This window comes from Elephas maximus, chromosome 7 (genome assembly GCF_024166365.1).
Source record: "Elephas maximus indicus isolate mEleMax1 chromosome 7, mEleMax1 primary haplotype, whole genome shotgun sequence".
Lineage (NCBI taxonomy): Eukaryota > Metazoa > Chordata > Mammalia > Proboscidea > Elephantidae > Elephas > Elephas maximus.
In genome coordinates, this window is record NC_064825.1 from 130,498,447 (window position 1) to 130,521,924 (window position 23,478).

Sequence of the window (23,478 nt, forward strand, 5' to 3'; positions counted from 1 at the left end):
GATTTTAAAAACAAGGAGGGACTAAAATAGGCAAAAATCAAACAGGAGATGGGAGAGGACGCTTTAGGCATGCTGAAATTATTTTTTTGGTTGTTGCTGTTCTAGAGGATTCATTGATTAACTTTAGACTCGGTTAACCACGTAAGGGTGACCAATAACAGGATGGAATATTCCCTTCAATAGTCAAATCAATAGAGGAGGAAAACAGGGAAATAAAGAATTCAGGATTAAGCCAATAGAAGGTGGGGAAAGAGAAAAAAAAGAGTAAAAAGTTAAAACAGTAGGCAGAAATAATCCTTTAAAAAAGCAATACTTACAATAAATACAAACAGATAAAGTTCTCTAGTTAAAAGTCAGAGAGACTCAGATTTTTTTCTTTTTTTAATATCAGAATTAGGATTAGGTTCCCTGTGAGTAACAGAGGTCCCAAATAACAATGTCTTGAACTGGATGTAAGTTTATTTCCATGAAAGGGAAAGTCTGGAAGTGGAGTGCAGCTATACACTGGGCTTTGGGGACCCAGGCTCCTCTGATTTGCTGCTCTGCCATCCTAGGGTGTGGTCATATTTGTTTTCCAGGTGGCAGGATGGAGGTAGGAACAAAGAAGAAAGGGGGCAAAGAGTATGAACCACTCTTACTCCACTAGGCAGATCTTAGCATGCGGTATGCCTCGCTGAAAAGAATGCTGGGAAATGTACTCTTCATTTTGGGTGGCCCTGTGCCCAGCTAAAAACCGAGGTTTCTTGTACTATGGAGGAAGGGGAGAATGGATACCAAGGGGTAGATAGCCGACTTTTCCCCACAGCTGAACTCAGGATATTGGAGACACACTCAAAACCTAGTGACAACTGAAAGGTTAAAATTGATGGCTTGGGTAAAAGATTTACTAGGAGAAAACTGACCGAAAGAAAGCTAGTACAACGACAGGAATACCAGACAAAAACAGACTTTGAGGCAAAAGGCATTAGGGATAAACTGAGTCACAATTGATTAAGGAAATCTAACGTTCCTAGTCTGTAAGGTCCTATGAGTGGGTCTTCAAACTAAAAACAAAATGTCTTTCACAATATATACAGCTAGGTACAGTGAGGGTGTTTAGGCATCGTTATTCCCTGTGAATAGTGTTGCTGCCAGTCCAAGCTGCTGAGATACATTCACCCACGAGCAGCAAGCTCACTGGTCACGTTAAAACTCACGTGATATTCACGGGGCTCCTTCGGTGTGTTCAAATACACATTTAAGGGGGAGGCCTAGAACAAGGGTCGGCGAACTTCTTCTGTAACGGGTCAGATAGTAAATATTTTTGGCTTTGAGGACCACACTGCCTTTGCAGCAGCCACTCGATTCTGCAATTGCGGCTTCTAGCGTGAAGCAGCCGCAGACACGTGAACAAGTGGGGGTGGCCGTGTTCCAGTAAAACATTATTGATCGACACTGAAATTTGAATTGCATATAATTTTTATGAGTCACAAAATATTATTGCTCTTTGACTTTTTTTTTCCCAATCATTTAAATATGTAAAAAAAACATTCTTACCTGTGGCCATATCTGGGCTGTGGGCTATAGTTTGCCGACACCTAATAGAGGCCTGTAACAGGCAGAATCACCACTTCCGGAACAGCTTTCTGCTTAGTTAAGGGTGTGGGGTGATAAGTAGTGAGCGGCCTCATGACCTCTGTATTGCCTGTTTGCTCACTTTCAATGAATGGCTTTTGTAATTCTTTTTCTTTTTCGTGTTTATTGTGATCAGATTATTGAAATGTGGTTTTCTATCTGATTAAAAAAAAAAAACAACAACAAAAAACCTGGGTGTGTATTCTGTATGTTGTTTATTTCATTTTCCTTGTTTTTATTTTATTTTCCAAAAGTATTGGTCATCACGGATTGGAAACTAAACGGGCCCTTTGCCATACGTAGCTTGAGAACTACCGGTTTAGGAGTTCCGGCCTCCAGATGGTACCACCAAAAGTGCCTTGACTGAGGAAGCACTAGTAGGGGGCCAGAGAGCAGAAGCAAGAGCAGGGGTCTAAGTGTTCATTTGACAAAGAGTCACAAACTCGAAAGGCACCAGCTTGGCTGCTGTGGACACAGGGGAAGCCTGGCCAGGCCAGGCCAAGGCCCTTTCTGGTCGTTTTTGTTAGTGCTGTCTTTGAGTAAGCGCCCACTCATGACAACCCCCTGTGTAAGAGAATGAAACATTGCCTGGTCCGGGGCCATCTTCAAGATCGTTGGTATGCTTGAGTCCATTGTTGCAGCCACTGTGCATTTGGAGTCCTTTCCAACCTAGGAGGCTCATCTTCTAGCACTGTATCGGACAATATTCTGTGGGTTTCAGTTGGCTAAGTTTTGGAAGTAGATTGTCAGGCCTTCCTAGGCTTTCACTATGGGTGATCCTACTGGTATCTGAAATACTGGTAGCATAGCTTCCAGCATCATAGCAACATGCAAGCCACTACAGTATGACAAACTGATGGGTAGTGGACTATCCTGATGGCATTTATCTTCTAGAGAGGGAGATGAACACGTGGGTATGAACAGGATCACATCGGCCTGCGCTGCTTGTTCAGTTAGCACCTTGGCTGTATGCCCCTCTCCTCCCTCCCCCAAGTGCCACGGAAAAGGCCCTGAACCAGGGAGCTGGAGCCCTGGGTTCTGTTCCTAACTCTATATGTGACTCACGGTTGCCTTTGAGCAAGTCAAATTTCTCCGAGCCTCAGTTTCCTCATCTGTAAAACAGACTGAGGTAGTAAGGATTACAGGATTCATTGCTTAGCAGAGGGTCTGGTTCCTTATAAGAACTTGATAAATAATGTTACAATCTCAGATTTTGGGATTCTTGCAAAGCCTCTTTCTTGGTTCTTGAGATTCCAAGGTGCTCTCATTTCCCTAGATTCTGAGATGGCCCTTTCTAACATTCTGTGGTTCCAGGATTCTTTGCTCATGGAGGGCCCTGCCTTCCAGTTCTCCCAACCTCACAGCAAATGGGGCGGAGGTGGCTGGGCCTCTGCCTTGTCATGGCCCACATTCAGGGCTGGCTGTGGCAGCCCAGGGCTCCAGAGCCGGGCTGGAGCCGGGATACCAGCCTCCAAGCCCCAGGCCTGCATCATCTTCAAGTGCCCTTGGTCAGGGCCACCAGGGAAAGCGCCAACCTGCCTTTCCAGGCAGAGACAGGGCGTGTGTTCCATCCAGCTCTGTCCCTAACATGCGTGTGACCTTCGGCAAGTCTTGGAGCATCAGGGTTCTTTTCTGCTATGGGGAGGTTTGTGGTCCTGAAGGCCCTCAGCCCTGGGGAAAGTCCTATGAGTGAAGGAGGGAGGAACTTTTTGGAAGGGGGCCATGGCCAGGGTGGATGGTTGGCCAGGGTGACAGGAAGGAAAGAGCAACTATCTCTGCTACAATTAACCATCCTTTTATTAGCACAAAATAACACGGACCCAGCAGCCCCGGGCCCGGGAATAAGTTAAGGCACAGAGCAGACGCGGGGCATCTTTCCAGGTCCGATGGAACTTCCTGATCCAACTCCCAAGGGGGCTGTTTTAAGGGTCCTTCCCGTGAGATGAGGTTCCGAGGGTCGCGCGCTCCGGGCCGACGCCCTGCCGCCGATCACTTTTCGAAGTAGGGCAGGTAGAAGAACTGGAAGCCGCGGTGGCCCTTAACGGCGCAGTAGATGAAGGTCACGTGATAGACTGCGGGGCGGGACCTGTCAGTGCCGGGGCCCCGCCCCTCGCCCAGCCCCGCCCCTCGCCCCCGCCCACCCAGGGCCCACTTCATCTCGGCCCGCCCGTCCCGCTCGCACCTCCCGGGACCAACAACAGGAAGCCTGGCACGAAGAAGATGGCGCTAGAAACACCTGCGGGAGGAGGGAAGGGGCCGGGTCAGGTCAGGGCAGGGCAGGGCGCCGGGGCGGGGCCGTGGGGGGGCCCGGGGCTCCCCAGCCCCGCTGGGACGGTAGTGCTCGCTGGGACGTGGGCGGTTTTGTCAGGGAGCCCTGGGCACGAGAGAGGAGGGGTGAGCGCTGCGCGTGCAGGTGGCAGGGGGACCTCACCTGGAGAAGGGGACACCTCCAGTCCCACGCCGATCAGGATCAGCACTGCACACAGACGAAGCCGCAAGGGTGAGGGGGGAACAGGCGTCTGGGCTGGGGCCTCCACCCGACCCCAGCCCAGCTCAGGCCTGAGGAATGGTCCCCCACCTGAGCTGAATGAGGGTCCTCTGGCAGAGACCCCTCCCCCCCAAGCTCGGATTTCAGAACAGCAGGCCCTGGGAAAGGTCTATGAAAGGAGAGATTTGTCTGTCCCTTGGTGTGGCCTTTCATTCACTCAACAAACATTCAGAGTGCACCTACTGTGTGTCTGGTACCGGGGATTCCTCGGAAAGGCAGATAAGGCCCCTGCCCTCAGGGCCCTTCCTCCACAGACTAGCTGAGAGACCAACACCAACCTTGAAGTTACACCCAGGTGATCAGGATACAATGGAGGAAGAAAACCCAGGGAGACGGCCCTCCTCAGCCTCAGAGACCAGGGAGGGGCTTCTTGGAGGCTGTGACATCTAAGCTGAGACTGGAAGGCTGAGCAGGGGCAGGGGTGGCAGCAGCAGCAGTAGTACAGAGACAGTGGCAATAATATGGTGGTGTAGTGGTAGTATACAGATAGTAACAGTAGCATAGTGGTAATAATAGTGGTAGTGTCATAGTCATAAAACCAAAAAAATCCATAGCCATTGATACTATAGGAGTGAGCAGAACTGCCCCATAGGGTTTCCAAGGAGCAGCTGGTGGATTCAAACTGCCGACCTTTGATTAGCAGCGGTATCACTTAACCACTGCGCCAGCAGGGCTGCAAAATAGTCATAGTGGTAGCATACTAATCATGGTAATAGTAGTGTAGTAGTAAGAGTGGTAGCATAATGGTAGTAATGGGAGCGTAATACTCATAGTGGCGGTAACAGTGGTTGTGCTGTGGCAGTAATAGTGGCGGTGTAGTTAACAGCAGTAGTACAGTGATAGTAACAGCAGTGTAGTAGTAATAGTGGTAGCACAGTGGTAGTAACAGTGGTCGTGCAGTGGTAGTAATAGTGGTGGTGTAGTTAACAGTCGTAGTACAGTGATAGTAACAGCAGTGTAATAGTAACAGTGGTAGCACAGTGGTCGTGCAGTGGTAGCAATAGTGGTGATGTGGTGGTAGAAACAGTGGTAGTCTAAAGAAAACCAAAACCAAACCCACTGCCGTCGAGTCGGTTCCGACTCATAGCGACCCTGTAGGACAGAGGAGAACTGCCCTGTAGAGTTTCCAAGGAGCGCCTGGCGGATTTGAACTGCCAACCTCTTTGTTAGCAGCCGTAGCACTTTACCGCTACGCCACCAGGGTTTCCAAGTGGTAGTATACTGACGGTAACAGTGGTGACGTAGTGGTAGAAACAGTGGCGGTATACTGACGGTAACAGCAGTGCAATGGTAGTGTAATAGTCATAGTGGTAGTATAATAGGCATAGTGGTAATAATAGTGGTTGTATAGTGGTAGTAACAGTGGCACTAGTAGTTAGCATCTATTGGCCACCTACCAGGGCAGCCAGGCACTGGAGTAAGCGTGGTACGTGCGCTGGCTTATGAACAGTCCCCTGGCACGGTGAGATAGGTAGTACATGACGCCCATCTAGCCAAAGAGGTAATGAAGCTAGTGACTTGCTCCAGGTGGAGGGTGGAAGTGGTCTGGCCCTAGGGCTTTGCACAGGCCTCATCCAGCAGAGGGGGAGAGAGGTATTCCAGACAGAGGGAATGGACGGCAAAGGCCTGGAGTCTGGAGGGAACTCGGGGCTTTCTAGGGGCTGCCGGCATTTGGGGAGACTGGAGAGGCAAGGGTCCAGCTGGAGGAGTTTGGCCCAGAAGCCCCAGGGAGGGATGCAGACTTGGATGTGACAGGGGCATTGGGGAAGATGGAGAGGCCATGGCTGGATCCACTCTTCAGACCCAGAGAGTCTGAGTCCCTAGTGAGAGGATGGACAGGGCGAAGTGGGGAGTTGGGCTGCAGGCTGCGAGCATGGGGTACAGTGTGGAGGCTGTGGGGCCACCACGGTCTGTCATGTGGTTCGTGCTTGCTCAGTGCTGGCACTTGCTCCCTGTACCTGGCTGAGGGCTGCCTGCAGGCTCTGCGCACCCAGGGGGCACCTGTTTCTAAGGTAAAACCTACGAAAGCCAGAACCTGTGTAAGGCAGAAACCTGTCAGAGAAGGAAAACTCAGTATTTTCCACTAATAGTCTCATGTACTTTGGCTGGAGAAGGACGCCATGCTCGGTAAAGTAGAGGGTCAGTGAAAAAGAGGAAGCCCCTCAACAAGATGGACTGACGCAGTGGCTATAACAGCGGGCTCAAGTATAGCAATGATTTTGAAGATGGCACAGGACCTGGCAGTGTTTTGTTCTGTTGTACGTGGGGTTGCTACAAGTCGGAACCCACTTGACCTAACAACAATAGAGCGATAGAAAAGCAGGAAGACTGCATCCTGTCAAAGGCGGAAAACTTGCCAGACCCGCAAAAACAAGGCAGTCGGTCGAGTTCCGGCTCCCCCAAGTTTCCCTGTAGTTCCTACGAAGGCCCTGGACAGCCCAGCAATCTCACTCCTGTGGGTCAAATCCCAGCTCCTCCACTTCCCAGCCGTGGCCCGAGCCTGTGTTCCCATGTGTGAAACCAGGTGGTAAGGCTGCTTGCCTTGCTGGGTTGGTGAGGGACAGGCAGGCAGCCAGCACGACCAGGGCTGGGGGAGGGGAGTAGCTCCCTCCCCTGTACCCAGACACCCAGGGCTCAGGCCATGGAGCACGGGAGGAGGCATGGATGCTGCCTGCCCTTCTGGCCAGGAGGTCTGGCTGGTTGGGGGCCTGGACCTTCCTTGGGGAGAGAGGCAGAGCTGCGGCAGGAGCCACAGCCTGCCCCCTCCTTATGGGTCCCTCTGACTTTAACCCTAGATCTTTTCTGGGGAGCCTGCCTCCTTAGCCCCAAAGAATGAGGAGCCTAGGAGTCAGAAAACATTTGGCTGTGAGATCTACCTGCTTTGGGCTGCAGTTTTCCTGTCTGGGCAATGGGGGTGGGAGGGAGGTCCCGTTGGGTCTCAGACTCCAGGAAGGGGGAAGTGACAGGTGCCCCAGTGGATGAGGCTGGGAGGGCACTCACTGAGCAGCCCTCCACCCGCCTCGGGTCCTGGGTAGTGGCCCTCCCTCTCACTTAAGTCTCAGGTCTCCGTCTGTAAGGCGGGGAAAGTGAGCCTGCCTCATACCTGGCCCAGAGCAGACACAGAGTTGTTGTTATTGTTAGGAGCCATCGAGCTGGTTCCGACTCACAGTGACCCCACGTACAACAGAATGAAACACTGCCTGGTCCTGCACCGTCCTCACAATCATCGTTATGTCTGAGCCCCTTGTTGCAGCCACCATGTCAATCCATCTTGTTGAGGGTCTTCCTCTTTTTCACTGACCCTCTACCTTACCAAGCATGTTGTCCTCCAGGGACTGGTCTCTCCTGATAACATGTCCAAAGCACATGAGATGAAGTCTCGCCATCCTCACTTCCAAGGAGCACCTGGCTGTACTTCTTCCCGGACAGATTTGTCGTTCTTCTAGTTATTACTTGTCTGTCCTCCGTAACCCCTTGCGTCTACCACAGTGTAATCAATCACAAGGTGAACCAGAACAAAAGCTTCCTGAGGGCAAGGACCACTCTGTCTCTATCTGTTCTTCTCTCTGCTGTATCCCCAGGGCTGAAACAGGGCCTGGAATACAGCAGGTGCTCAGAGTATTGTGCTGGCTGAATGATAAATAAGCTATGTTTTTAAAAAGGAAAAGTCCATGGCTCTTTGGAGCTGAGCCAGGTCCCATTTCCAGTTATACTTGATCTCCTGGCTGTGTGACCAGGAACCGGGGCCCAGTTCTCTCAGCACCTGGTCCTTTCAGCACCCTGTAAAATGGGTGGGGTGATGCCAGCTGCCTTCTTGGGATGCTGGGAGGCTCAGGGCACCCAGGAGGACTCAGAACCTGCACATAAAGGAAGGTGGGCCCCCCCTGGGGGGAAGGGGGCCCAGGGCACTCACCCAGCCCCAGCAGCAGAAGCAGGAAGGAGGCTAGCACTACCCGGCGGTTCTTCTGAATGAGAGGGTGTTGTATCCAGCTGGTGGGCAGGAAAGCAGGATGGCTGTGAAAGGGGTGCAGGGAAGGGGGGGGAGCCAGTCCTCGTGTGCTGGGTTGGCAGGGAGCCCAGGGGGTGGGGCCCAAGCAGGGCCATGTCTCACCTGCAGCAGGCGTTGTAGGAACGCTGGGTGCTACTGCTGATGGTGCTGAAAGACCACTGGGAGCTGCGAATGGAGGTTCGGGTGGAATCCCTGCAGGGCAGAGGCCCCAGTGAGAGAACAGGGAGGTGAGGAGAGGCCCCTGGGGCCTCGTGCCTCTGTGGAGCAGGAGTCAGGATGAAGTGTTGGGACAGTGCAGGGATTGGGGCAGGGTGTCCCTGCAGGAGAAGGGGCCCCGAGAGGGGATGGGGGCTAGGGCTAGGGGTTCCTTCAGGATGGGGAGCCTGGTGGGGGTGGGTGTGCGAGGCTGGGGAGTAGGGTAGGGTGATTCTATAGGACAGGGGGGCCCAGGAGTGGGAGCCAGCGCAGGATAGGATGTGAGAGAGCTGAGGTGGGGTGCAAGGCTGGGTGGGGTTCCTGGGAGGCCAGGAGCCAGAGGTGTGGAGCTGGGGGGTACAAGGGCGGTTCCCCACCTGGCCCTGACCTGGTGTTGACTCCCCCATCCAGTTCCGGAGAGGCCTGGGCTCCATCCTCATCATTCTCCAGGTTCTGTTCCAGAAGGCAGGAGTCAGGGAGGCTGCCAGGCTCAGCCCCTTCCCCACTCCCCTCTGGGGACCGTGGGTGGGGAGGAAAGATCCACACAGCTGTTTGCCCTCCTCCACCTGAGGCTGCTCACTGGCCTGACAGCTGCTCACAGGGCCCTCCCAGCAGAACGGGTTTGGTGACTCACAGAAACCGAAACCCAGGTGGGAGGATGGTGCTGGGGGGCTTGGGGAGTAGGGGCTGGCAGGGCCGGGTGAGGTCTCCCAGCATGCTTCTAGGACCAGATGATCTCCCAAGTTGGAGAGTCAGGGTGAAGCTCTCAGGATGGTATTTCAGGGGTCCAGAGCTGGGGCTCTGGTTTTCGGGGGCTGGGTTTGGACAGGCTCAGGGTTCCCAGGTTTGGGTCACAGATATCTGGTCCAGGTGTCCAAGAAAAGGATCCCGGGGCTGGTGGAAGTCTCCTGGGAAAGTCGGGATTCCCTGTTTAGTGGGAGTCAAGGGGTGGGCAATGACTCCTCTTGTGAGAGGGGGCTTCCAGCTGTGGAGGGAAGATGAGGAGGGGACTCTCACGACTGAGGAGGGGGAAAAGACGTTCCCATTAGATGGTCTGGCCTGGGAATGAATGGGTGCTACTGAGTATGAGCAAGGCTCTGACTCCGAACGGTACAGAGGGGCTCCCCAAGCCCAGTGGTGGGTGGGAGGAGTCAGTGTCCAGGGTGAGTAGGGACTCTAAGTGGGATCTCCACCTGGGGGTGGGAGATGAGCCCCCGAGTCCATTGCTGGCTGGGGACCAAAGTCTGAGCTGGGAGGGTCTGGGCAGGGCTCTAGATTGCGGGTCGTCCGGGGGGTCTCCCGCTCCGGCTGGGGGTCTCCCGGCAGATCCTCCCCAGAGACGGGCTCTCCGCGTCCCGCCTGGGGTCTGGCCCGACCGGGCGGGGGACGAGGTGGGCCGGGCCGTTCACCTGGTAGCGCAGCCGGGACTGCTTGTCCTCGTCGGCCACCTCGAACCGGGCCCGGCGCTCGAAGTGCAGCGGCCCGAAGCGGGCGACCCCACTGGGCTCCGGCCCAGGGCCCGCGTCCTCCAGGGACAGCTCGAAGGCGTCATCGATGCTGAACTGGGGCCGGGCGGCGCTCATGGCCCCGGCCCGCTCAGGCGCCCAGAGCCGCCGCCATGCGCACCGCCTACCCCGCGTCTCCGCGGCCCCGCCCCCGCCCCCGCGCCCAGGCCCCGCCCCCGCCCAGGCCCCGCCCCCGCCCAGGCCCCGCCTCCGCCGGCGTCTCCGGAGCCCGAGCGTCCCGCGCCGAGGCCCCGCCCCCAGGCCAGGCCCCGGCCCCCGCCCGCAGCAGGCTGGAGCTGCCGAGCGCAGAGCGGGCTGGTGGGCGGGGCCTCCTCCTGCTCGGACCAGGTCGGCCCCGCGGCCCCGCCCAGCGGCCGCCTCGGCGACCAGCAGTGGGTGCTGCCCTTTGGCGCAACCGCTCGGTCTGTAAAATGGGCGCGGAGGGGCTTCCCGCGTATGTCTCCCAGCCGGACATGGGGCCCCCGAGGGCCAAAGAGCCTTCCAGCAACTCAGTCTCCCTACCCTTCCTTACCACGGGCCTGCAGGAAAGTAGTATTCTCCCCGTCTTACGGACGTGGAAACAGGCTCACAGATCTTGTGTGACTTCCACTCTCTTCTCCAATCCAGGCAGCAGCCAAAGTGATCTTTTAAAACAATCCTGATCTTTTTTCCGTGTGTGTTACTCTTAAAAATACAACTTTTTTTCCCAAGTAGGCGACTAGGTCACTCCTCTGCTTAAAATCTTTCCTTGAGTTGGGATAAATCTTGGTTTTCCATTGCACTTTGAATAAATCTAAGCTCTTCTACTAACGCCCACAAAGCCCTGAATGCTCTGCCCCCGCCTGCCTCTTCTAACTTCATGAAGTCCCCCTCTGCCCCTCACTCACCCCACTCAGACACTTCGGCTTTCTTTCAGTCTTCCTTCACAGGCCAGGCTCATGCCCACCTCAGGATCTTTGCACGTGCTGCTCCCTATGCTTGGAAAGCTCTTAGTCTGGCTCTTCTCACAGCTGGCTCCTTTCTTCAAATGTTAGCTCTTGGAAAGGCTGTCCCCACAATGCAGTCTAACGTCAGTCCTGCATCATACAGCACTTACCTGAAATTATCTTATTTTACACTGTTTTATTCACCATAATGTCTACAGCGCAGAACAGTGGCACTAGATGCACAATTAATATTTGTGGAAGGACTGAGTGGTTTGTCAAAGCCCTAGATGCTTGCAAGTGGTAGAACTGGGATTTGAACCCAGATCTCCCAAGCTCCCAGGAGGACCCGCCTCTTCCTCACCCTTCCTCAGATCAGAGAGTTGAGTCAATCCTACTTCTCAGTATGTGACACACCATCACAACGAAACAGGCTCCTCTCTGGTTTTGTTCATTCATTTTTCCTCTTTCATTGCTTTTTATATTGCCCACCTTGCCCACCTCCTGTCCTCTCCCCTCCTTTCCATCAGACCCCACCTCAGCGTGCTCAGTCTGTATCCTTGCGTGCTGCCTGGCCCGGTATGGCACGTGGCATTGTCTCACATGTAGATGTGTTTCCAGTTTACAAACAGGATGTCATCATGTAAAACCTATTCTGTCGTTTACGTTTTTCCACTCGGCACTAAGGTTCTCTGCGTGCATCTCGTCTATTGCTTCTACTAGCTGCAGGCACGGTAGACCATGCTGAACATCCACCACTTTTATTAACCACCACCCCTCCCACCCACCCACCCACAGTGATGCACACTTAGTTGGTCTCGACACCCTATCACATACTTCACTGCTGTGAACATCTTCACCGTCATTGCTGTTAGCTGTCGAGGAGTCCGCCGACTCATGGCAATGCCATACACAAAGGAAGGAAACTGTCCTGTCCTGAGCCAGCCCCATGATTAGCTGTGGATCACTGGCTGATTTTTGGAAGTAGATCGCCAGGTCATTCCTCCAAGTCTGTCTTAGCCTGGAAAGCTCTGCTGAAATTTGATCAGCATCATAGCAACACGCAGGCCTCCACTGACAGATGGGTGGTGGCCGTACAAGTGGTTTATTAGCTGGGCATTGAAACTGGGTCTTCCTTATGGAAGACAAGAACTCTACCATTGAACCCCCATTGCCCCCATGAATGTCTTCGTACACCAGACCAGTTACTGTTGAGTTGACTCCAACTCATTGTGACCCCGTGTGTGTTAGAGTAAAACTGTGCTCCACAGGGTTTTCAATGGCTGATTTTTCGGAAGTAGATTGCCAGGCCTTTCTTCTGAGGTGCCTCTGGGTGGACTCAAACTTCTACCTTTTCCTGGGTGGACTCAAACTTCTACCTTTTCGGTTAGCAGCAGAGCACGTTGGTCCCTTTGCACTGCCCAGCGACTCTTCATACTGCCCCCTTATGGACGGTGGGAGAATTCTCCTTGGAGTAAGGCACCCAGGACCAGAACGCCAGGGCCATAGAATGCACGTACCCAGGACTTCACAAAGTATACCACAGATGCTCTCCTGAGTTCACATACCCACTACGAGGGGTCTGCTTTTCCCTCAGCACTTATATCACCTAGTTTTCTAACAGTTTGTCTATCTGATGAATATAAACTGGTCCCTTGTTTTCTTCCCGGGTTCTTTGACCACTGTGGAGAGTTCAAGCAGCCCTTGCACTTGCCAGCCATTGAGTTCCCTCTTCTGTGGACTGGCTGTTCCTCTCCTTGTCCATTTTTTCTACTGGGTTTCCAGTTCTTTTCCTGCTAATCTGCATGTCCGTGCATATTTAATTATTAAATCCCTTGCTGGTTTTTGATGTTGCAAATATCTCCTTCCTGTCTGTGTTTCCCTACTTTGTCCAAAGTGTCCTTTGTTAAATATCAGTCCTTAGTTTTGGTACAGCCAAATCCATATTCTTTTCGCCTCATGGTATGTGCTCTCTGAGTCTTGCTTAAACTGGTTCCTCACTCCAAGGTCACAAATATGTCCTCTAACATCTTATTCCATTGCCATTGTTTTACTTATCTAGAAAGACAGTTGCAACAAAGTAGTTACGAACCAAGCTGCCTGGGCTGGAATTCCAACTCTTTCCCTTACTAGCTTTGGGAGGTGGGGCTGGGGGCAGGGCATGAGACACTCCCCTCAGGTTCAAAATTTAAGGGGACACAAAAAACTGAGTAAGCAAGATAAATAATATCTTAATGCAATGATATTTAAAAATGCAAATAAATGCAAAAATCTGTGATAAGCAAAATATCAAATGCTAAATAAAGACAGGTTTCACCCTGCACTTACAGGACTCATCTCACCCACCTTCCACAAGCCCCATAACCTCTTCTGTGCCTCGATTTCCTCATCTGTCAGATGGAGTTAATAATAGTGCTTCCCTTAGGTCCCTTGGTGGTGCAAATGGTTTGCACTCGATTATTAAACTAAAGGTTGGTGGTTTGAACCCATCCAGTGGTGCCTCGGAACCAAGGCCTGGTGATCTGCTTCCATAAAGATTACAGCCGAGAAAATCCTATAGAGCAATTCTACTGTGTTTTTTTTTTTTTTAACACATGGGGTCACCATGAATCAGAATCAACTCCACGGTAACAAATTATTTTTTCATAGCATTAACTGAGGATTAGATGAATTAATGCATAATAAGCACAGAACAGTACCTGGCGCATAGTGAGCACTGGATAAATGTTAGGTATTATTCCAATTACTATAAGGTCCTTAACTCTGTGGAGTCCATCTGTGGATATGATGGGAGGGATCTAGGTTTCTTTCAATGTAGCATGAGCCAGTTTTCCACCACCTGGCAATCAGTTCTTCCTTTGAGTTGTGGTGCCACCTTTATATCAGCTATATAGTTGCTCATCTACACATCTGTTCTAAGCACTTTTTTTTGCTTCCTCTCATCTGTTGGACTATTTCTAGGCCTGTATCACAAGCTTTTTATCACTATGGGTTGTAGCGTGTCTTAATATGTTAGGGAAAACCACTCCTATTTGGTCATCTCTTTCAAACTTCACTTATCTTTCTGTGGACTTTTATTCTTCTATTATAGGAATATTACAAAAATGTTGTCCAAGTTCTCCAAAAATCATCTCAATTTTTACTGGGATTTCATTGAATTTCTAGATTAGTACTGGGAGAGATGACATCTTTAAATGTTAGGTTGTTTTATTCATTGACAAGGATATCGCTTCAACTATCCATGTCTTCTTTTATGTCCTTGAGTAAAGTTAAAATATTTTTTTTCCTCCAAAAAATTCTGTGCTGTCTTTTGGTTTCCTAAATATTTTATGGGTTTTCTTGCTGTTGTGAATGTTATTTTATTGACTACTATATTTTTGAATAAGGAAACCCTGGTGGCATACTGGTTAACAGCTATGGCTGCTAACCAAAAGGCTGGCAGTTTGAATCTACCAGGTGCTCCTGTGAAGCCATTTGGGGCAGTTCTGCTCTGTCCTATAGGGTCACTATGAGTCGGAGTTGACTCGACGGCAACGGGAATGATATTTTTGAATTGATGTGGAAGAATGTTCTTAAGTTTTGTTATTTTAAATCCCTGTAACTTTAGAAGCCAAGATGGTGAGACTTTGTCTTACTTACTTTGGACATGTTATCGGGAGGGACCAATCCATGGAGAAGGACGTCATGCTTGGTAAAGTAGAGGGTGAGCGGGAAAGAAAGGGAGATCCTCAAAGAGATGGATGACACAGTGGCTGCAACAATGGGCTCAAAAATACCTACTATTGTGCAGATGGTGCAGGACCGCACAGTGTTTTCTTCTGTTACACACAGAGTTGCTATGAGTTGGAGCTGACTCAAGGGCATCTAACAATGACAACGTTTAACATTGCTGAGCTCTCTAATTTGTTAAAATAGCCTGCTTATTTTGTTAGATTTTTCTCTGTAGATGATTATACAATTTGCTAATAATGACAGTGCACACTTATTTCCTTTTCTCATCTTACCGCTTTGTCCAGGACTTTTAACACTATGACAAATGGCATCACGGAAAGGGCGGAATCCATGTCTTGTTACTGATTTTAAAGAGGATATGAATACTTGCTCTATCACACTTAGTTGTACAAAACTTCTATCAACCTGAGGAAGTTCTTTTTTATTCCTCCGAGTTTTCATCATAAAGTCATGGAACTTCATCAAATGCTTTTTTTTCTGTATTGTTTATGATAACCACACAAGTTTTATCCTTTAGTCCATGATGTTGCAACACTCTTATGTTCTTGGAAAAAATCCTACTAGTTCTTGATGCACTTGTAAATACACACTGAATTCAATTAACTTAATATTTTAATTTAGTATGTTTCATATCTATATTTGTGAGACAGATGTGTACTTTTTTTGCCTTGTGGTATGCTTATCTGATTTAGAAATTAAGATTAAACCAGTCTCATAAAATATGTTGGCCGATTTTCCCTCTTTTTCTAGTTTCTGGAACAAATTGTATAAGATACCGAATACTTGTTCCCTCAAAATTTGGTAGAACTTGCCTATAAAACTTTCTATACTGGTAAAAAACGAAACCAAAAACATGTTTCCTCTTGACTGTCTCAGGGAGCTTCTTGTTGGAAAATTAACCACGATAAATACCCAAAGCGCTTAACACCTGGGTCACAGGCGACGGGCACTAATCCTTGACAGCTCTATGATGATGAGATGAAAACAGCGCAGAGGCAGAGGCCCCAAGACATTCCTCTTACTCCGTTACCTAAACCCTGAAAGGGGGAAGAGAAGACTCCTAGAGTTGTTTTGTACAATTAGTTTCCAGAAGCAGGGAGAAATGTTGTTTTAGCCCCCAAAGGACCTCATTTCTATCATTCATTCCCCAATATTCATTGGGCGCCTATGTCTCCCCCGACCCCACAAAAGACTCTTAGTGTTTTGGGAAGTTTACGGGTCCTGCAGAGATACAGAAATTCCCCTCCCCTTTCCCCTTCCCCTCCCTCCCTCTACCTCCTGTTTTTTGAGAGAGAAAAATACCGGATGCATAACGTCACTATTACGTTAGATACTTTAAAAAAGTTGGAAGGGAATACACAAAAATGAGAGTTATTTTAGCGTGTGGCATTACGACTAGGCTATATTTTCATTTTCCTAACTCTCTGTAATGTCGTTATATTTACTTTTACAATTTTAAATCGAGCAGCATACCAAACGCTGTCTAAAACGACTCAATCGCACACACAATCGCTAGGGAAGCCCTGCCCCGCCCATCCGGGCAGACCGAGGCCCCGCCTCTCTGACGGCTCCCGTCCTTCCCCTAGACGTTCTCAAGAGCCGCCTAGTCCAGTCCGTTCGCGCAGCCGCAGCGCAGAGAACCAGTCACAATACGTTTCCCCGCGTTCAGTCCCTTTTTGCCTTCTTCCCTTAGTTAAAATGGCGCCATCACGGAAGTTGCCGAAGCCCTAGAGGTTACCGAAGCGGGTCCGGAAGCTACCGAGCAAGTCCGGAAGTTGCCGAAAGAGAGCAGCGGGGAAGGAGGATGGCGGATATCATCGCAAGACTCCGGGAGGACGGGATCCAAAAGCGTGTGATACAAGAGGGCCGAGGAGACCTCCCTGACTTTGAGGATGGAACCAAGGTTCGTGTTTACCCCCTTCCCCTTTTCCCTTGTGCGGCGCGGTGCGCCTGAGAAGCGGGAGGAGGCCTTAGGCGAGAGGTTGCGCATGCCCAGATAGCGGCGGGCACTGACCCTACCACTCACGTGCGACGCTCGACGCTGATTGGTCTGAATTTAAGTAGAGGATAAAGTCAGATACGTGTGCCCCGCCCCCAGGTTTGGCCGTGTGGCCTCATTGGTCGGAGAGGCCGTCAGTCATCACAAAGACGGTGCGGCGTTTTGACCCTCAGGGTTGGAGCAGACCGTAGGGCGAAAACTCTGGACCGGGGAGGGGCCCCGGGTCCTCTGGGTCTCAGGTTCGAGGTCTTTTATTATGCAAAGGCCTCCTGAGAACACCTCGACCAACTGGCATTATTTACATGGGAAAACTGAGGCCCTAAGGCAAACCAGAGATGGGCCCAGGAGTCCAATCTGCCCGCCGGGAGCCCGTGGCCAGCTTTGCTACGTGACGCGGCTGGTGACAAATGGGGGCTTGGTAGTGAAGAGCCGCTTACCTGCCTCTTTTCTGCGTCCAGGCCCCCAGCCCGTCCCTCACAGCCCCTTCCCCAAGCCTCCTGCTTCCCCTGGGCTCCCTGCCCTTGCCTGTGCCCTTCCCTCCGCCCGGAGTGCCTTTCCCTGTTGATGCTTGTCGGTAGAATAAGGAGCGCAGTCACGAACGAGACGATTTTTGAACTAATGATCAAGATCCTGGCAGGTACTGGGGACATAAAAGATAACAAACAGCTACTGCGAATGACGGAAAAGGAGGCCTAGTGGCGCAGTGGTTAAGCGCTTGGCGGCCAAGTAAGAAGTCGGCGGTTGGAACCCCACAGCTGCTCCTCGGGAGAAAGATGTGGCTGCCTGCTTCCATGAAGATTACAGCCTTGGAAACCTTATGGGCAGTTCTAGTCTGTAGTGTCAGTATGAGTCAGAATTGACTGGTCAGCAGTGGGTTTGTGTTTTTGTTTTTTTTTGGTGAATGATGCATGTTCTTGTCCAGCCCCGTGCCAAGGGCTGGCACGTGAAGCTTCCTACCTGGTGTGAATGCCCTAGACGGGAGCGAGCTCCACAGCTCTATGGATCATTGGTATATTAACAGGGAACTTCTTGGAGAAGAGAGAGGTGTGCGGGCATGTGTGCATGGGCACACGTGCTGGGGGGTGATGGTCTTGGAAGAAGGGAGTGGAGCTGGGGGCCTGACAGAGGCGAAACTGGACACAGCAAACAAAAGGAGAGAACACTGTAAGGGTGGTGAAGGTCTGTGAACAGAGGCATCACAAGAACAGGCACCAAACCCAAATGTGATTCCGACTCCCAGTGTCCCTATAGGACAGAGTAGAACTGCCCCATAGGGTTTCCAAGGTTGTAATCTTTACAGAGGAAACCCTGGTGACATAGTGGTTAAGTGCTACATCTGCTAACCAAAGGGTTGGCAGTTCAAATCCACCAGGCGCTCCCTGGGAACTCTATGGGGCAGTTCTGCTCTGTCCTGTAGGGTCGCTACGAGTCGGAATCGACTCCTCAGTGCTGGGTTTGGTTAATCTTTACAGAAGCAGACTACCACACCTTTCTTCTGTGGAGTGGCTGATGGGTTTGAACTGCCAGCCTTTTGGTTAGCAGCCAGGGGCTCAACCACCAGGGCTCCGTAAGAACAGGCACAGGTGATAGCACATAACCAACCCCCAATGAGTACACGCTGTGTGCGGGGCGCTGCGCTGAGTGCTTCACAAGTGTATTCCCTGGAATTCCCACATCGGTGGTAGGTACTATTGTCAGTTCGTTTACTGATGTGGAAGCCGAGTTCAGAGGGGCAGCTGGTGTGGTGGATGGGAGTGTGGGCTCCTCTCTGCATGTTTTGTCGCCCGTATGTCTGTGCTCACGCTCAGATGATCCCACCCAGGGTCGTTAGAAACTCCATGCGGGGCGTGAGAGGGCTTGGTTAGATTGGGATGGGGGTGGTCTGATTCCCACCACTTGGCAGCTTTTTCAAGTGAAAGCAAAAACTGCTCTCCAAGGCCCAACTCGGAGTCCCGGTGGGTCCTCGTTCTCCCCCGTTCCACAGCCAGTCCTCCCAATACAGCCAGCATCCAGCCACTTCTCACCACAGCCACCATTGCCACTCTGGTTCCGGCCACGGTCGCCTCTCCCTGGATTGCTGCAGCGACCCCCTAACTCGCCTCTCTGCCCTGCCTGCTCCCCTACAATCTGTGTCCATTCCAACAGCAGAACTCAGGTGGGCCCAGGCCCTCCTCTGCTCGGTGCCACCCAGAAACTCCCATCTGACTGCGTCAGGACAGCCCTGGCCACAGCTTGTGGGCCCTCGAGGGTCCATCCTGGCGACCCCTGTTGTGCCCCCTTCCCCTCTGCGTCTGCCACACTGGCTGCCATGCTGCTGCTTGAACACACCAAACACAGTCTCGCCGCAGGGCCTTTGCACCTGCTATCCCTTTGGCCTAGAAGGCGCACATCCCTCTCTGCCCCAGATGTCTCTGTTCCTTCCTCCCTTCTGGTCTACCCTCCCTGACGGCTCGGTGTAGACCTGCCCTCCCGGACGGCTCAGTGTAGACCTGCCCTCCCCGACCGCTCGGTGTAGACCTGCCCTCCCGGACGGCTCGGTGTAGACCTGCCCGCCCGGACGGCTCGGTGTAGACCTGCCCGCCTGGACGGCTCGGTGTAGACCTGCCCGCCCGGACCGCTCGGTGTAGACCTGCCCTCCCGGACCGCTCGGTGTAGACCTGCCCGCCCGGACGGCTCGGTGTAGACCTGCCCGCCCGGACGGCTCGGTGTAGACCTGCCCGCCCGGACCGCTCGGTGTAGACCTGCCCTCCCGGATGGCTCGGTGTAGACCTGCCCTCCCGGATGGCTCGGTGTAGACCTGCCCTCCCTGACGGTTCGGTGTAGACCTGCCCTCCCTGACAGCTTGGTGTAGACCTGTCCTCCTGCTTCTCTCATCCTGCTGTAGTTTGTGGTTTGACCCATAGCACTGAGCTCCACCTGACGTCATACACGGCCTTGTTTGATGCCATCTCTTTTCTCTAGACGTGGACACCACAAGGGCAGGGTCTTTTGTCTGTTTTGCTCACTACTGTATCCTGGCAGGAAACCCTGGTGGCGTAGTGGTTAAGGGCTATGGCTGCTAACCAAAGGGTCAGCAGTTCAAATCCGCCAGGTGCTCCCTGGAAACTCTATGGGGCAGTTCTACTCAGTCCTATAGGTTCGCTATGAGTCGGAATCGACTCGACGGCACTGGGTTTGGTTTTTGTTTTTTTTTTTGGTTTTATATCCTGGCAAAGGAGCCCTGGTGACACCTTGGTTAAAGAGCTAGTTGCTAACTGAAAGGTCAGCGGTTCAAACCCACCAGCCACTCCTTGGGAGAAAGGTAAAGATGACAGCATAGGAAACCTTGTGGGGCAGTTCTACTCTGTCCTATAGGAGTGCTGTTAGTTGGAATCGACTCAATGGCAACGCCCTTGGTTTTTTGTATTCTGGCATGTAGCACAGAGCTCAGCACACAGTAGGTGCTCCGTAAATGCTTGTTGAAGGAATGGTTGGAGGTAGATGGGTTGGTGTCTAGTCTCAGCCCGGCCACCCACTAACCACATGACTTAGTTTCTTTACCCGTGGGAGGGGTGGTGTCAAGTGTAAGGTCAGATGGAGAACCCTAGGTAAGACGTGTCCCCACAAGGTGGGGTGGGGCCCTTGCTGATTCTGTGTGGCCCACAGGCCACCTTCCACTACCGGACACTGCACAGTGATGATGAAGGCACCGTGCTGGACGACAGCCGGGCGCGTGGCAAACCCATGGAGCTCATCATTGGCAAGAAGTTCAAGCTGCCCGTGTGGGAGACCATCGTGTGCACCATGCGCGAAGGGGAGATCGCCCAGTTCCTCTGCGATGTCAAGGTGCCTGGCCTACGCCCACCTGCCAGCGCCCGCCCTGGCTGGGCTGCCCCCAGCTCCACACCTGCCTTCCCGCTGGCATTCTGGCCTCTCCTGCCCTCTCCCGTCCATTAGCCAGACTGCAGCCAGGGGATTCATTGTCAAATGCAAATGAGCCACACAACCCCTTGCTTAAAACCAACCTGGCTCCTTGCTGGCAGGATAGAGCGGAAGTTATAGCTGTTCTCATGGCTCTGTGGGTCTGGCCCCTGCCAGTCGCCCCCTCACCTCCCTGCCTTTCCTTTCTTGGCCAAGATCCTCCCCCATACTTCAAGGCCAGTTCCTGGATCACCACCCCAGGAAGCCCTCCTTGACTGCTGGTGGGAGGCTTGAACCCCTCCTCTGGGTCCTCCAGGCCCTCATGCTCTGCATGGCCAGGATTTGGTCCCCTGCCTGGTCCTGAGCTATTGCAGGGCAGGGAGCTGGCCTGGTTCACCTCTGGCTTCACCCAGAGCCAAGCTCAGGAAATGCCTGCTGTGTAGATGGCCCATAGCTGAGCAGTCAGCTTCTGTGCAGATGGTGGGCAAGTGAGAGGGCTCAGTTAGACTGATTGCCACCATCTGCACAGCTGTTTCAGGGGAGAGACCAGAGCCCAGGTCCCTACGCCCTTCTGCGAGGGTTTTGAAGTGGCTGCCCTGGACCCAGCTCGGAGCTAGGCCCTGAGTGGGGTGGGGTGGAGTGGGGAGACGGAAGAGATGCAGGGAACAGAACGTGGGGGGGACGCCAGTAAAGCAGAGGAACCTGGCTTGTGGTCTGCATCCCAGGGCAGAAGAGGAGGGTAAGGTGAGAATTCAACGGGCCTTTAAGCACAGGCGAGACTGAAGGATGGTAGGAATGTGTGTGTGTGTGTGTGTGAGAGTGTGTGGTAGGTACTCAGTTTGGTTTGCCATCCAGAGTATGCCAGGAGCTGGGGCTTCACTGAGAGGCTGGGAGGTGGGGAGTCCTAGGGCCCCCACCCCCACACGGTCAGGGGGCCCTGAGCCCTTGGCTTCCCCTCTCTGGGCCTGCGTCCTTTCTCAGACGGTGATGGGGCGGGGGCTGGCCTCTGGGGCGGTGAGCAGCCAACCTGCACTGACAGCCCCTGCGTCCACTTGCCCTCCTGCAGCACGTGGTCCTGTACCCACTGGTGGCCAAGAGCCTGCGCAACATTGCTGCCGGCAAGGACCCCCTGGAGGGGCAGCGGCACTGCTGTGGCATTGCCCAGATGCACGAGCACAGCACTCTGGGCCACGCCGACCTGGACGCCCTGCAGCAGAACCCCCGGCCTCTCATCTTTGACATTGAAATGCTGAAGGTGAGGGCCGCCAGGCCACCACTGCCCGGCCCTGCCGGCCTGCCCGGGGCAGTGGAATCGGTGGACGGACTGCTGAGGGGGGCAGGCAGAGGCAGGTGCAAGAAAGGCCTGCTTGGGACCCCTGGCAGTCCACCTGGTGCCCCTCTTCCTCCAGGTCTCCAATACACCTCCTCCAACAGGACTGCCTCCCGCCCTGGGTCCTGTATTCTCTGTCCCTGTGTGGTCACTGCCTTCATGGCCCAGCCATGATTTGAAATCACCTAGGAGTATGCATTTCTTTGTCTGTTGGGGTGGTCCCCAGGGAACTGGAGCTCTGCGAGGGCAGGGGTTTTGACCGTCTTGCTCACTGCTCTGTTCCTGACACCTAGCCCAGTGCCGGGCACGTAGGAGATGTTGTTCAACAAGTGTTGGTTAACTAGTCGATGAAAAAACAAGGGGTTCTGCCGCCAGCGTCTGAGGTCTAGGGACCTGCTGGCTCAGATGCTGGTGAGTCTGGGGCTGAGAAGCTGACCTGACCCGCGCCCTGGCAGGTGGAGAACCCCGGCACATACCAGCAGGACCCATGGGCCATGACGGATGAGGAGAAGGCCAAGGCAGTACCAGTCATCCACGAGGAGGGCAACCGGTTGTACCGTGAGGGGCACGTGAAGGAGGCTGCCACCAAGTACTACGACGCCATCGCCTGCCTTAAGAACCTGCAAATGAAGGTGCTGCCCGGAGGCTGCTGGGGGTGGGGCGGGGGGGGGCCAGGGAGCTGTGGGCTCACCCCTTCTCCTCTTGGGCCCCGTGCCCCCAGGAACAGCCTGGGTCCCCTGACTGGATCCAGCTGGACCAGCAGATCACCCCGCTGCTGCTCAACTACTGCCAGTGCAAGCTGGTGGCCGAGGAGTATTACGAGGTGCTGGACCACTGCTCCTCCATCCTCAACAAGTATGATGGTGAGCACTGGGCTGCGGGGTGGGTGGCGGGCAGTCGGTGAGCTACCTCCCCCTCCCTGTCACTACTGAGCACTGGGCTCAAGACCTAGCCTTGGCATCCCCCCATTCCAAGGTCTCACAGGAGCCCCACCAAATGCCCACATCTCTGGTGTGAGCCCTGCTGTGCCAGTGAGGTCTGAATGGTGTAACAGGGAGGGAGGCTGGCGTCCTCAGGTCAGGAGGGCACGCTCTCCATGGGCACGTGGTGGCAGAAGTGCAGCCAGGCATCAGGCTCACGCTGTTGCCTCCTGCGCATTGGTATACCTTGCAGACAATGTCAAAGCCTACTTCAAGCGGGGCAAGGCCCATGCAGCCGTGTGGAATGCCCAGGAGGCCCAGGCTGACTTTGCCAAGGTGCTGGAGCTGGACCCAGCCCTGGGGCCAATTGTGAGCCGCGAGCTTCGGGCCCTGGAGGCACGGATCCGGCAGAAGGACGAGGAGGACAAGGCCCGTTTCCGGGGCATCTTCTCCCACTGACAGGGTCCCTGGCCCTGCCCACCCTAATGCTGTTCCCACCAGGCCACCTGCCCCGACTACACTTCAGTTCTTCTGTATAAAGGCCTTATTTATCTCTTTCTGGTCTGCTGAGCTGAGCCATTGGAGATCTGCGGTCATTCCCTGTATGTCCTGGTTCTTGGGTGGCCCTGGGGAGGCAAAGGACCAGGGTTCTAGTCCCAGCTCCCCGGTCACCAGCCCTGAGTATCTGGGCCCTGAGAGAGAAATGGGGACAGTGCTCTCTATTGGGGAGGAAGTGGTTTTGGCTGGTCAGGGCTGGGGTGCCCTGGGAGCCCCCAGTCTTGGAGGGGAGCTAGAACTGGCAC

At 53.2% G+C, this 23,478-nt stretch overlaps 2 protein-coding genes across 7 annotated transcripts; one reads left to right on the forward strand and one right to left on the reverse strand.

Moving 5' to 3' along the window:
* Positions 1–3,394: 3,394 nt before the first annotated feature.
* TMEM134 (transmembrane protein 134) lies at positions 3,395–10,016 on the reverse strand. 5 transcript variants are annotated; one of them, XM_049892707.1, is made up of 7 exons: positions 9,776–10,016; positions 8,755–8,819; positions 8,274–8,336; positions 8,076–8,152; positions 4,046–4,090; positions 3,797–3,850; positions 3,395–3,651 (listed from the first exon to the last, which is right to left on the reverse strand). In XM_049892707.1, the coding sequence occupies exons 1-7, from the start codon at positions 9,947–9,949 to the stop codon at positions 3,461–3,463; spliced, it is 669 nt and encodes a 222-aa protein (XP_049748664.1). In that variant the 5' UTR covers positions 9,950–10,016; the 3' UTR covers positions 3,395–3,460. The 5 variants fall into 5 exon arrangements, with proteins under 5 accessions (XP_049748664.1, XP_049748663.1, XP_049748667.1 ...); XM_049892706.1 differs by having other exon boundaries at positions 8,274–8,363; XM_049892710.1 differs by having other exon boundaries at positions 3,511–3,686.
* Positions 10,017–16,219: 6,203 nt separating this feature from the next.
* On the forward strand, positions 16,220–23,245 carry AIP (aryl hydrocarbon receptor interacting protein). 2 transcript variants are annotated; one of them, XM_049892704.1, is made up of 6 exons: positions 16,220–16,429; positions 20,171–20,350; positions 21,492–21,680; positions 22,211–22,387; positions 22,477–22,618; positions 22,929–23,245. In XM_049892704.1, the coding sequence occupies exons 1-6, from the start codon at positions 16,331–16,333 to the stop codon at positions 23,132–23,134; spliced, it is 993 nt and encodes a 330-aa protein (XP_049748661.1). In that variant the 5' UTR covers positions 16,220–16,330; the 3' UTR covers positions 23,135–23,245. The 2 variants fall into 2 exon arrangements, with proteins under 2 accessions (XP_049748661.1, XP_049748662.1); XM_049892705.1 differs by having other exon boundaries at positions 22,477–22,610; positions 22,929–23,001.
* Positions 23,246–23,478: the final 233 nt, after the last annotated feature.